This window comes from Anopheles coluzzii, chromosome 2 (genome assembly GCF_943734685.1).
Source record: "Anopheles coluzzii chromosome 2, AcolN3, whole genome shotgun sequence".
Classification (NCBI taxonomy): Eukaryota; Metazoa; Arthropoda; class Insecta; order Diptera; family Culicidae; genus Anopheles; species Anopheles coluzzii.
In genome coordinates, this window is record NC_064670.1 from 113,928,074 (window position 1) to 113,940,335 (window position 12,262).

Below are 12,262 nucleotides of genomic sequence, written 5' to 3' on the forward strand. Positions count from 1 at the left end.
CTGGAGACAATCCTGATTCCGTTACCGGAGCAAATTGCGATTCCCAGATCGATTCAGATTCCGCAGCCGATTCTGATTCCAGATGCGACTCCGGATTCGGCTTTAGGAATCGGCTCTGGGAATCGGCTTCGGAGTCAACTTCGAAATCGGATATGAAATTGGAATCGATGCCAGCATCGGAATCGGCTCCGGAATTGATTTCAAACGGGGAATCGGAATCGAGTAGGTCCGATTCCGTGCTCCCACCAATACATTAATTCATAAAGAGGTGTATTGATTACTGTAAATTAGAATCCCAAAATCAGATTAAACGATCGAACATCACTAAAATGCCGTATTGTGTTGGAAACTACTTCTACAAAGTGGCATACATTACTGGCAGTCTTCGGATCAGTTCTAGCGTACCAATTATTCTGACCATTTTTTATGCCATTTTAGCAGTTTATTGTTACGGTACTTTCATGCTTAGATGCAATTGGAATTCATTAACCCTTTTTGTTTTGTTTTGTTTTTTTTTGTGTGTTTTTGTTTTTCGCGTTGCGCTCGCTTACGTTACGTTGTCAACAATTGAAAGTCTAATGGAAAGAATGGGAAATCGAACGATTAATAGTAGTAATTAGATTGATTGCGTTGTTTTTTTTTTTCTTTTTCATCACGCGTGTTGTCCTTTAACAAATGTGGCGCAGTGCCCAGTGCGGGCAACTGCTGCGGGGAGAGAGGTTTGATAGGTTGGTGGTTGTATAGGAACAGCATCAGGTGGCACGCATCCCGCGCTCACACTAGGGAGTAGGGGAGGAAGTAAAAGGTTTGTCTTTTACGCGCAACGGAACAAAATTACACCCGTGACGGCACACGTGAACGGTTCCACACTTTACATCACCGAACGCGTGTGCCCAGAGCACGTGCACATTTTCCTTCCTGTTTTTTTTTTTAATGCTTTGTTAGGAATGGCCATTTCGAGACATTAATTACACATTCAACACATTCGATCCGGTCCCGTACCCAATCGCGCTACACCGAAAACACCGGACTAGCAGTGTATATCGCAGACTCTTGTTTCTTTTGCTACAATTTTGTGTCCTTTTTTGCCCCCCCATACCGAGCATCTCGGTACTCTGAAGGGTATTCCCTATACATACCGTTGCTGCTGCTACTGCAGTCCTTTACCCTTTACTACGGCCGACTTTGACTGATTAAGCAAGGATTACTTGTGGGACAGGCCGATCAGTTCGGTTGCAGTACTACTGCGCTTTGCTGGCGCATTTTATCCTAGATTAACTAGATCACATTATTTTTCGTTTTTCTCGCTCAGAGTATGAGTGTGTGTGTGTGTCTATGATGTTGCGGGGCTTTTTTTTTTGTTCTATAGTGTCTTAATGTTTACTATTATTTGTCAAATTGCGTGTACACACACCTTCACCAGGTTTTGCCTTCAACGGCAGCAGGGCGCAACCAAGACAGCGATAAGCAAATACTCATCTCATAGATGTGTATGTTGTACAATTACCATAAAATACCTCTTTCAATCAGGACAAGAAAGGACGAAGGGGAAGCGATGTTTAAAACATAATAAATAGCTAACCAAAAACAAAATAATAAACACACTTTGGTGTAGGTGTACGAGAAGCTGTAAGAGAAATTAAAACTCGAAAGTTAAATCAGCTGCCCCATTTGAACCATTTGGCCTAACCAAATACCCTGAGACGATTTTCGGGACGAGGTGTCTGTGTGTGAGTGTGGCAAACCCGCATTTAGGCTCGGAAGAATCGCACCACCCGCACTATATACTGGCGGCAAATGGGACACTCGCTCAGCACCTTGCCGCACGCGGTACAGGTCGTCATGTGGCCGCACTCCAGTATCACACACTCGATGGGTGCATCCATGCAAATTTTGCACAAATCGTCCGATGGAAGTTTTTCGATTGCTGCAATAGTAGGAAAGGGGTTGTATAGAGTACCGAGCAAAGGCACCGCCAAAGCCAGCCATCGGCGACTTACATGGGATTGATTTATAATCACGCCACAACCGTAGCACCCGTTCCTTTAGTTCGGCCTTCTCGCAGCATCCCTTAAAGTCGACCCGGTTTACCATTAGGATGCCCTTGAGCTGCTTCACCGACAGCACGTCCAGGTCCGCACTGAAATTGTGGCGAAAGGAACATGATGTTCGTTACTAATCAGTTCAATTGTTTATTGTCCGTTGTCAGCTTCTTCTTCTTCTTCTTTGGCTCAACAACCGATGTCGGTCAAGGCCTGCCTATACCCACTTGTGGGCTTGGCTTTCAGTGACTAATTGATTCCCCCCATAGCAGGATAGTCAGTCCTACGTATGGCGGCGCGGTCTATTTGGGGATTGAACCCATGACGGGCATGTTTTTTAAGTCGTACGAGTTGACGACTGTACTACGAGACCGGCTTTTGTCAGCTTACCTTTCCTTAATGTCGCTCAGCTTGATCTGCTTCATGTTGACCAGATCGAGGTTGCCGGACGAGTACAGGTTGGTACAGAGGGGCAAATCTTCCGGTGGTTTCGGGATGCTCTGTCCCGCCTGTACCCCGTGCGCACCAGTTCGCGATCCGGACGCCGCCCCTTCGCCGGCCGCCTCGTCGCCCATGCTAACGCTAGCCTCCTCGGTGATGGACTCGGAATCGGTCAGATCGAACGAGCCCTTGCTCCGCCGCTCGAGATAGTTCAGGAACGCTTCCAGCTTGCGGCGCTTTTCCACCTCCGAAACAGTGGCCGCATCGAGCTGCTTGCGGAACTTTTTCAACTTCCTGCGGATGCCGTTGCGCCGCTTGCCGCAGCGGAAACACATACCGTGCGTCGTGCCAGTGTGGTTGGCCGGGTGACTAGAGGTTGGAATTGCATCGCTGCTGACCGTGGCGGCACGCAGAGCCGCCGTCTGCCGATCGTTGGTCGGTTCCGGACGCGACGGCACGCGACACTCCGCCAGCAGGTAGCTGTCCGAGCGACAGCGCGTTATGGCCGGCCCGACCGTCGAGCCGGCGGAAGGACTGTGGCCGAGGACGGGCACCGAGGGCAGCGGGTTTGGTTTAGTTTCCACCGAATGGCTGATACTGTCGCTGCTCTCCTCGTCCGCTTCGTTGGTCGTAACCGTGGTGGTTTCGTTCGTTGCATCGGTCATCGGCAGATCGCTGTGGGTGGCCGCTTCCAGTGTACCGCCCGCACCATCACCACCACCACCCCCACCACCCTCTTCATCGTCACCATCATCACCAGCACCAGCACAGTTCGCTTCTGAGGTATTGATGATTTGCCACTGGTCGGTGTCGTCGGTAGACGCTACCGTCGTGCCCAGTGCATCAGTCTCGGTCGTGGCCGCTAGCGTCGCATCCTGCGCAATCGCATGGTCCGCATTGCTGCTGCTACCCTCCCCGTCGGCCAGCAGATCGTCGAACGACGACGAGGGCGTTTGGCTGCGCGTGACCACCTTCGGGGGCGTACCGGCCGACGTGTCTGCGCTTGGTCCAGCCTGCCCGGGCGACAGCAGATTGGAATGGGAATGGCTTCGGCGGGCCTGCTTCGACCGCTGCGGCACATCTGGTTCGCTCTTTCCACCTGCCTCCATCTGCTTCGTCACTGCACCGTCTCCTTCCTCGTCCTCGTCGTCGGTGCAGCACTCGCACCCGTTTCCGCCCGGTTCCAGCGCCAGTATGCTCTCGATGCGATCGTCCAGCGTGGCCTGCGTTTGCCCCTCCACGGCTGACGGTTGCTGTTCGGCTAGCAGCGGCTCGGACGCTTCCCGGCTGGGCGTTGAAAACGAAGACGAAGCGGCACTGGTATCGGCCCCACCGGTGGTTCCACTGCTGGCGCTGCTAAAGTGTGCCGACCGTTCCATCGAACCCGAATCGTACTGCTCGGGTTCCGCCCTTCGGTGGCCGTCCTCGTTGGAGGGAGAGGGATGGGTATGGTAGCCGGTGCCGCCGTTCGACGGCCGCTCACTAGGATCGACGGAATGGTACACATTGTTGCTGCCGAACCGTGGCTGGGTAAAGATGTGTCGCTGCTCTTCCTGCGTTGCGAACCCGCTGCTTGCCCGGCCCGCTGCTTCCGGAGCGTCTGCGAAACGACAGAAACAACCCGTCGGTGTCATATTGCAGTGCACGCATACGCCTGACGCACTTACCTCCGTTGATTTTCTCCGAAAAGGTAGAGAACAAATTCTGGCAGGTGTTTTTGATCTGATCGAACGTGTTGGTACAGTTTTTGGTGCCATTCCGATAGAAGCTGCCGTACCGGGATGAGCCACCGGATGCCGACTCCGTGTTGGACGAGGTGGCACTGAAGCTGCCGGGCGTGCGGGGCGAGCTGCCGCCAGAGTTTACATGAGCAATCACCAGATTTATCAGGTCGTCTTTTTCTGAAACAAAGAAATCAAATAAATGCGTCATTGAATGCAATATCAGAGGTACGCAGTTGCTGCAGCCCGTGCCCTGCCTGCTTACCGACGCAACCGGACGTGGAAATGTGCTTCGACTGCAGGTAAAAGATAAGATCCTTCACTTTTAGCTGGGCCAGATCGATGCGCGATAGAGGCCGCTTGGTGAAGATGGTACAGTTCGGGCAGAGGAACCGCTCCTGCCGCTTCGACAGGCAGTTCCGGCAGAACAGTCGGTGACACTCATAGCAGGACTTTTTGCGCGTTATGATGCCGAACTTCACATTGCACTTTTCGCAGGGCATCGCGTGGACGGGTGCGCGGCGCCGTCGTCGCCAGCGGTCGCGGTGCTTTTCCTTCGCTCGATCGGCAGCAAACGACGGCTAGTGCGGCGACGGAACGAAACGGAAACGAACGCAACCATTGACGCACGGGCAAGCTGGAGAGATTGCGACTACTTCCCTCGAGCCCTGCTGCCACACACTTGCTGGCACCACGGACACAGAGCGTGTGTGTGTGTGCGCCGTGTGGAGTACGATTTGCGGGACGGGATGGTTCTGGGCGTAGTGTTTACAAGGGGAATGCAGTTTTTCCCTTCTCGACGGAACAAGCGATTGTGGCACGGGCACTACTGAGGTGGTAGTGTGATGAGGCAAACATCGCTAAATATTTCACAATGCCATACGCAGGGGGCAGAGCTATTCGCTGACCAATCTTTATTTTTTTCGCTAACTTTTGTTTTGTTGACAGTTCCTCAGATAAGGCAAGTTTGTGTTTGTGTTGGATTGCGTTTGACGGCCATTGGACACTGTCGCTCAGCGCAGGACAACGGAATTTGACATTTGATGAGAAATATTCGTCGAATGCGGAACAAATTGAACTGGCTCGACAAGTTTGCCCTCTTTATTACGGAGTTAACCACGAGAGGATCTTTTACTACGTGAATAAATGGTTTTATTGTATGCGGGACAATATTAGCGATTAAATTGCATCATGTAAGTATCTAATTTAAACAAACTATTCAGTACGTTCGATACACTTTGTCACTACTAAGCAGCGCTTGTGCAGCTTCCTGATGTTGCTTTTTGAACAAAGACAACTAGTGATGAGTCTAAACTAGTGGTGGACGGGTGGATCAGATTTACCGGGTCGGAGCCACCCGTAAGCGACCCGAACTCGCTGCACCAACGGGTCGGAGTCGCTTATGTTTTCTCGCACCTACGGATAATTCGGGTCCACCCGAGCTCGTAGCACCCGCGGGTCAGATTGGATTTCGACTCCAATTTAGCGCACTCGCTACACCCACGGGTTGGAATCGATTCCGACTGGCTCGCACCTGACTCCAGGTCAGGTCGTGAAATGAATTGTATGGAATCGTGTATTCCCAATCGAGAGCCCAGCGGGTGCGAATGATCGGGTGGGATTAGATTAAAGACGCAACCCGAAGTCGCTGCATCAACGGCTCCGAGCCACTCTTTTATTTCCTGCACCTATTGAAGATAAAAAATCTTTACAGCATACATGATTTACAATAATGATATGTTTTTGCATTTATTTAATATTCATGGTAAGCTCTTGTTACTTTGTTAGTTTGAAATGCAATTGCAATAAAATGTCTACCGCTAAGGCGTGTTTGAGCGACGCATCATTCAACTTTGGCGGTGCGTTCGAGCAGAGAGAGAAATAAAGAGAAACAAAGAGAAAAAGAGAGCGAGAGAGAGAGCGGGAGAGATAACGAGAAAGAGCGGGAGAGAGAACGAGAAAGAGAGGGGGAGAGAGAGAGTGAGAGAGGGGGGGGGGGGAGAGAAAGAGAGGGGGGGGGAGAGAAAGAGAGGGGGGAGAGAGAGAGAGAGAAAGAGAAAGATAGAGAGATAAAGAGACAGACAGAGATAGATAGAGATAGATCTCATCCTTACAGGGTTTCTCAAGACCGTGGGATACTTTCCCAAACCTTTGAAAAACTCTTTTAAAATTTTTAAACTTACTGTAATTCGTAAACAATCATGTCATTAAATAGACCTTTTTGATAAAAACACGAAAATAATTATTGGCCGTTTCCAGAACACTGTTGTACACAAGAGTTGTACGTGTTTAGACGATTCACATTTAGTCGACTTCTCTCTCTCTCTCTCTCTCTCTCTCTCTCTCTCTCTCTCTCTCTCTCTCTCTCTCTCTCGCTTTCGCTTCCGCTCTCGCAAACTTTCTCTCTCTTCTTCTCTCTATCTCTTCGATCCCGATTCCGTTGCATAATGTTTCTTGGTGAATAGGTTGTGCGTAGGGATCTCGGCACTTCTGGAGGATCTGTCGAACAGTAAACATTTGTGTCGGTGGTGTACTTGCCTCCAACTGTACTTGCTTGGTAGCAACGCAATCTTTAGCAATGAGCGCATGTCTGCAGAACAGGATCTGGGCCAGGATCTTCTCTCTGTCTCTCTCTCTGTCTCTCTCTCTCTCTCTCTCTCTCTCTTTCTCTCTGTCTCTATCTCTTTCTCTCTCTTTCTCTCTCTCTCTCTCTCTCTCTCTTTCTCTCTCTCTCTTTTGTTGGCCTGCTCACTATAGAGCACGTCGATGTGACATGGCCCGGTCAGCAATTATTCTCCAGGATACTCGGTCCTTGGCTGCAGCCTCCCGTCTATGCAGACACCCGATCTCCGTCAGGTCTCGTTTCACCTGATCCAGCCATCGAGTTCGCTGTGCTCCCCTGTGTCTTATGCCGAACTGGGGATCGCTGTCGAACACCTTCTTGGATTCATGCCCGTCCGGCATCCTCATGACATGCCCCAGCCATCGTATCCTGCCAGCCTTCGCCACCGTCAAGATGCTCGGTTCGCCGTACAGCTCAGCAAGCTCGTGGTTCATCCTTCTCCTCCACGCTCCATGCTCGAACACGCCTCCAAAGATGGTCCGAAGGATACGTCGCTCAAACACGCCCAGAGCATTTGCATCCTCCGCTCGAATGGTCCAGGATTCGTGTCCGTAGAGGACCACCGGGCGAATCAATGTGCGATATATTTCACATTTCGTGCGGGATCGAAGTCTTCTGGATCTCAGCAGTCGGTGAAGCCCATAGTATGCACGATTCCCCTGCACAATGCGTCTCCGGATTTCGCTGCTGATGTCGTTGTCCGAAGTAATGACCGTCCCGAGATAGCAGAACTCCTTTACTACCTCGAGACTGTCGCCGTCAACTATTACACTGCTTCCCAGATAGTCTGAGTCACCGGCAAGCAGGTACTTTGTCTTCGTCGCATTGATTCTCAATCCAATTCTTGCTGCTTCGCGTTTGAGTCGGGTCGGGACACACCTTCGCTGTTGTCCTGCCGATCCGCAAAGCCAAGAAATTGGAGAGATCGGTAGAAGATCGTGCCACGGATGTCGTGGTCTAGCCCTGCATCTCGAATGACACCTTCCAGAGCGATGTTAAACAGCAGACAGGAGAGTCCATCACCTTGCCTCAGACCCCTGTGAGATTCGAACGATTTCGACGTCAAGTTCGATACTCTCACCTTGCACTGCACCCCGTTCATGGTGATCTCTAACAGCCGGATCAACTTCACAGGGAAGTGGTACTGCTGCATGATGCTCCATAGCTCCTTCCGGTCTATGGTGTCGTAGGTCGCCTTGAAGTCGATGAACAGGTGGTGCGTTGGGATCTGGCGCTCTCAGCACTTCTGGAGGATCTGTGAAAATTTGGTCGGTGGTGGATGTGCCTCCAACAAACCCAGCTTGGTAACTGCCGACAAAATTTGTAGCAAGATATCTGCAGTCTGCAGAACAGGATCTGGGACAGGATCCTGTAGGCGGCATTCAGGACTGTGATGGCTCCATTTCGATGGAAATTCGTGATGAAAATTCGAGCAATCCAGCCTGTCGCCCTTTTTGTAGGCTGGGTGAATAACACCCAGCTTCCACTACTCCGGGCCAGGATCTTATAGGTAGCATTGAGGACTGTGATGGTACGAACATTTGAACAGTCCACCCTGTCGCCCTTTTTGCCAGGGTCAATGATACCCAGCCTCCACTCTTCTGGTAGTTCCTCCTGGTTCCAGATTTCCACTTCGTCGACTGTACCATTCGCACTCTCCTGCATCTGCTCCTTTCAGATGTCCTTCGAAGTAACATTTCCACCATTTGAACATCCTCCGCTCGTCTGTCAGGAGCTCCTTCGTCTGGTATACATTATCTACATCACCAAGCATGCCTTAAAAAGTGTTGTAATTGTCTGAAATCAAATTTTAGGACATGAGCTTCTCAATGTTTTTCTAAGCAAGATTGAGTTGAACTTGTTTTTGTCAGATAGTTTTTACTCACCGTTTAAAGAATTATTCATCCATAATCTTCAGAAAATCTGATGTATGATAATATCCTATTAATACAGGTTTCTGATAAAAAAATCTTTCAATAAGTCAGCAACCGTATTCCTATCGTGGCAATCATAATCGTCATATTCTATCCAATATTAATAATGGAGGCGTGATACACATATCGCACATATCTGTTTCGATATTAAAAATGGAAGGTAAGGTCTATTTTAATCATAGTATTGCAGTTCAATTGGTATAGTTTGCAACAAACTCCATCAGAAGAATACATCAAATACCGGTATACTTGCTGTAACTTGATAATCAGCAGGTCAAGAGCTTTTCGTCTAGTCGTTATAACACATGCAAAATGTATAATGCCGTCTGATTCATAGTGCAAATTGATCTGCTTACTATCTGGTTTTGTTATGCTGGGTCTCCACATCCTGTTGGTTTTCTTTCATCTGTGAATTGAAAACAATAGCCATAAAAACAGTTTTATTAAAGATGTTTGGTGTTTCTTTGATGCACTGGGTTTTTTTGTTCATCTCTTTTTTTCTTTTTCTTTTTTGGTAAAGACTGTAGTTTTATTTATTGTTCTTTTCAAAAAAGACTTTTATTGTGTTTGCTGTTTTGAAAGAAGTCTTCTTTATTGTTTTCGAGTTTCTTTTTTCTTTTTTTTGTAATGTTTGATTCTGATTTGTTTTATTTTTTTCAGATGTTCTTAGTTACAGTATATTTCTTTTTTATGTGTTGGGAACTTTTTTTTATTACTTTTCTTTTTCGTACATCACCTTACACTTTCTTTATTTTAATTTATTTTCAGAAAGTATTTATGAGTTTCTTTTAGTTTTTACAGGGCATTTTGCAATGTGTGCTGCATATTTTGTCGAGCACGAAATTTACTTACACTCCTAGTGCATACTTGGACTGGTTCAATCTTAATTTTATCCCACACAAGTTTAATTTTGACAGCCCTATCAAGGTGCAGGTTTTCCTATGTTGTCTACATTATTTTACACATTTTGACACATTTTTACACACATTGCACAAAAACGGAACGAAGAAGACTTACGCTTTAAAATGATGTGTCGTTTGAATCATAACTCGTTTTATGCACTGAGTAATTAGCGTTTGAAAATGCACTGAAACTAGGAGTCAAAGTAATTTTCGTGCTCGACAAAATATGCAGCACACGTTGCAAAATGACTTGTAAAACCCTGTATTAGTATTACTTTTTTTTATTTTTTTCTTTTTTAGTTCTAGCACATGAAACAGATGAATTACGTACAATATAGATCAAAGATATACATCTTACCTATGTACATCTGGTCTCTTTTAATTATCAGATATAAACTGCAAATAAAAATGCTGTAGAATATTTTAGTTTCTTTAATTGTTTTGCAACCGTAGTGTCGGTAATTTAGCTCAGTCATCCAGTGATGCCACGTTTAATTGTTTTTTTTTGTTGCATAGCTCCTTGATCATTGCAATTAGTTCTGTATTTTTTCTCATATTTTGATCGTTGCTTTTCATAAAAAATCCTGGCTTTATCTACTTTTTTTAGCTCTATGCATGTGTTAACCGTCAGATTTTAAATATTTTTCTTTTTTTGTTTTTTCTTTTAATTATTACATTGCAGGGTATAATTTTTGCAACCTTTTTTATGTTTTGATGTATTTTTTTTAAAGTCAGTTATGCTAACAAAGTTTCATTTTAGGTCGCTAGACATAATAATGATGATGGTCCCACCCTTTCCCCTTCATAGATTCGAGAGAGTCGAAACTATCGTTAGATGTTTTGTGTGTATCATTGTTATTTTTAGTAATGAAAAATTAGTTTATATAATATACAAGAACTTGACTAAAGAATCCGAGCAAACAATTTCCTATTATGTCTTGTTTAGGCATTTATTCAAAGTTCACAATACGCGCGCGTGTCTCGAATCTATGAAGACTCTCACTGTTAATTTTATCTTGTTTCAAAGCTAACTTTAAAGTTAATTAACAACAAAAAACATCATCATTATTAAGTTATTAATGTTACAATATTAAGTTGTTTGTAAGGCAGAGGGGGTTAAAGCAAAGCCTGTAGAAGCTGCACAAGATTATTCTGGCTCATTTTCGTCGTACAGAATAATATATAAAGTACCTCAACCAGTTTTTAGTATCAAATCGAATGTTATTTTAAAAATATTGAGAGTGTATACATGATCATTGTAGAAATACATTGTCAACTATTTTCTTATTCAGACGTTCAACGTGCATACACATGTTCATTGTGTTCATGTGCTGTTTAATCAACACTTTTGATTACTTCTTTTCCATAGGAAAAAAAAACTTATTGTAAAAGACTATGAAATATTCATAATAATTCTGTTCAATTGCATTACATTGCATTTTTGTGCATGCAATGCTGTTTCAAACTTTTCAACATTCAGCTAAAATCTTCATTATATTATGAAACGATCAAATATAGTACCTTATCAAAAATATGGTTTTGCCAAGTGATAAAAAACCTTAATCATTAATTTCTATCTTTAGAATGTAGGTATATCTGTTAAATGCAAGTCTTAGGGGTCATACGTTCTGTAACGCTCGCCCTCCGTAGAATCATACAATCGAAGTTCAATAGGAGAGTAACCTTCCTGTATTACAGGGTTTACAAGTCAGAATTAAATGTTATCAAACCATTTTCACTAGCTCCAGATTCACTCCGACTGTAAAACGTTTATTTTTTCATCGCAGCGTAGCTATACAGACGCAAAATGAATTTTCAAAATTATTTTCTTGAGCAAGTGCTCAGTCCTTTTTCCATAAAATAATATTATTTTTGAAATATATTGTTTAGTATCACGATCAAATGCATAAACAATATTATCAACCACAGACCGTGTTTAAATATAACAAAAACGAATCCAGACCATTTGATAAATCATATAGAACCTGTTAAAATAGCTAAGGTATGGCGAAAAAATCAACGTTTAACAGCCAGAGTGAATTTAGAGCTTGTGAAAATGCACTGGCAGTGAAAACAGAAATTTCTTCTTCTATTTGGCGTAACGTCCTACACGGACATGCCGGTCTATACAGGCTTTCGAGACTTAATTCATTGCCACGCAGCCGGATAGTTAATCCTTGCTACGGGGGGACGGTCCATTCTAGACTTGAACCCATGTACTACGGGACCGCCCCACATTTAATTATGACTTGCAAAACCCTGAGAAAAAAAAATATATAATTTAATTTTTAATCACTTTCTTCTTCTTTTTCGCATAACTTCCTACACGCACATGCCTGCCTGTAAACGGCTTTCGAGACTTATTCGGGTTCCACGCAGCCAGATAGTCAGTCCTTGCTAGGGGGGGGGACGGTCCATTCAAGGCTTGAACCAATAACGTGCATGATTTTGAGTCACTCGAGTTGAACTTTACCACGGGGTCGCCCAAAACACCAAAAATGATAAAAAATACTAAATGGCGGGGGGGAGGTTAGTTCATCGTCATAAATAAATAAATTTTGTTTTTAAACGTTCCTTCAATTAGCTCCTTTCTCCTTAG

General features: G+C 45.4%; 2 protein-coding genes across 2 annotated transcripts in view; both read right to left on the reverse strand.

Moving 5' to 3' along the window:
• Positions 1-418: 418 nt before the first annotated feature.
• Positions 419-5,176, reverse strand: LOC120953387 (dentin sialophosphoprotein). The gene is made up of 5 exons (XM_040373269.2): positions 4,470-5,176; positions 4,151-4,384; positions 2,433-4,083; positions 2,001-2,140; positions 419-1,927 (listed from the first exon to the last, which is right to left on the reverse strand). Exons 1-5 carry the CDS (start codon positions 4,705-4,707, stop codon positions 1,752-1,754), a joined length of 2,439 nt encoding a protein of 812 aa, XP_040229203.2. The 5' UTR covers positions 4,708-5,176; the 3' UTR covers positions 419-1,751.
• Positions 5,177-10,621: 5,445 nt separating this feature from the next.
• The window catches only part of LOC120948204 (DE-cadherin-like), a 33,470-nt gene continuing 31,829 nt past the window's right edge, over positions 10,622-12,262 (reverse strand). The window contains exon 3 of the transcript XR_007451868.1: positions 10,622-12,174. The gene's annotated coding sequence lies outside the window, so the exon portion shown is untranslated. The remainder of the gene's footprint in view (positions 12,175-12,262) is intronic.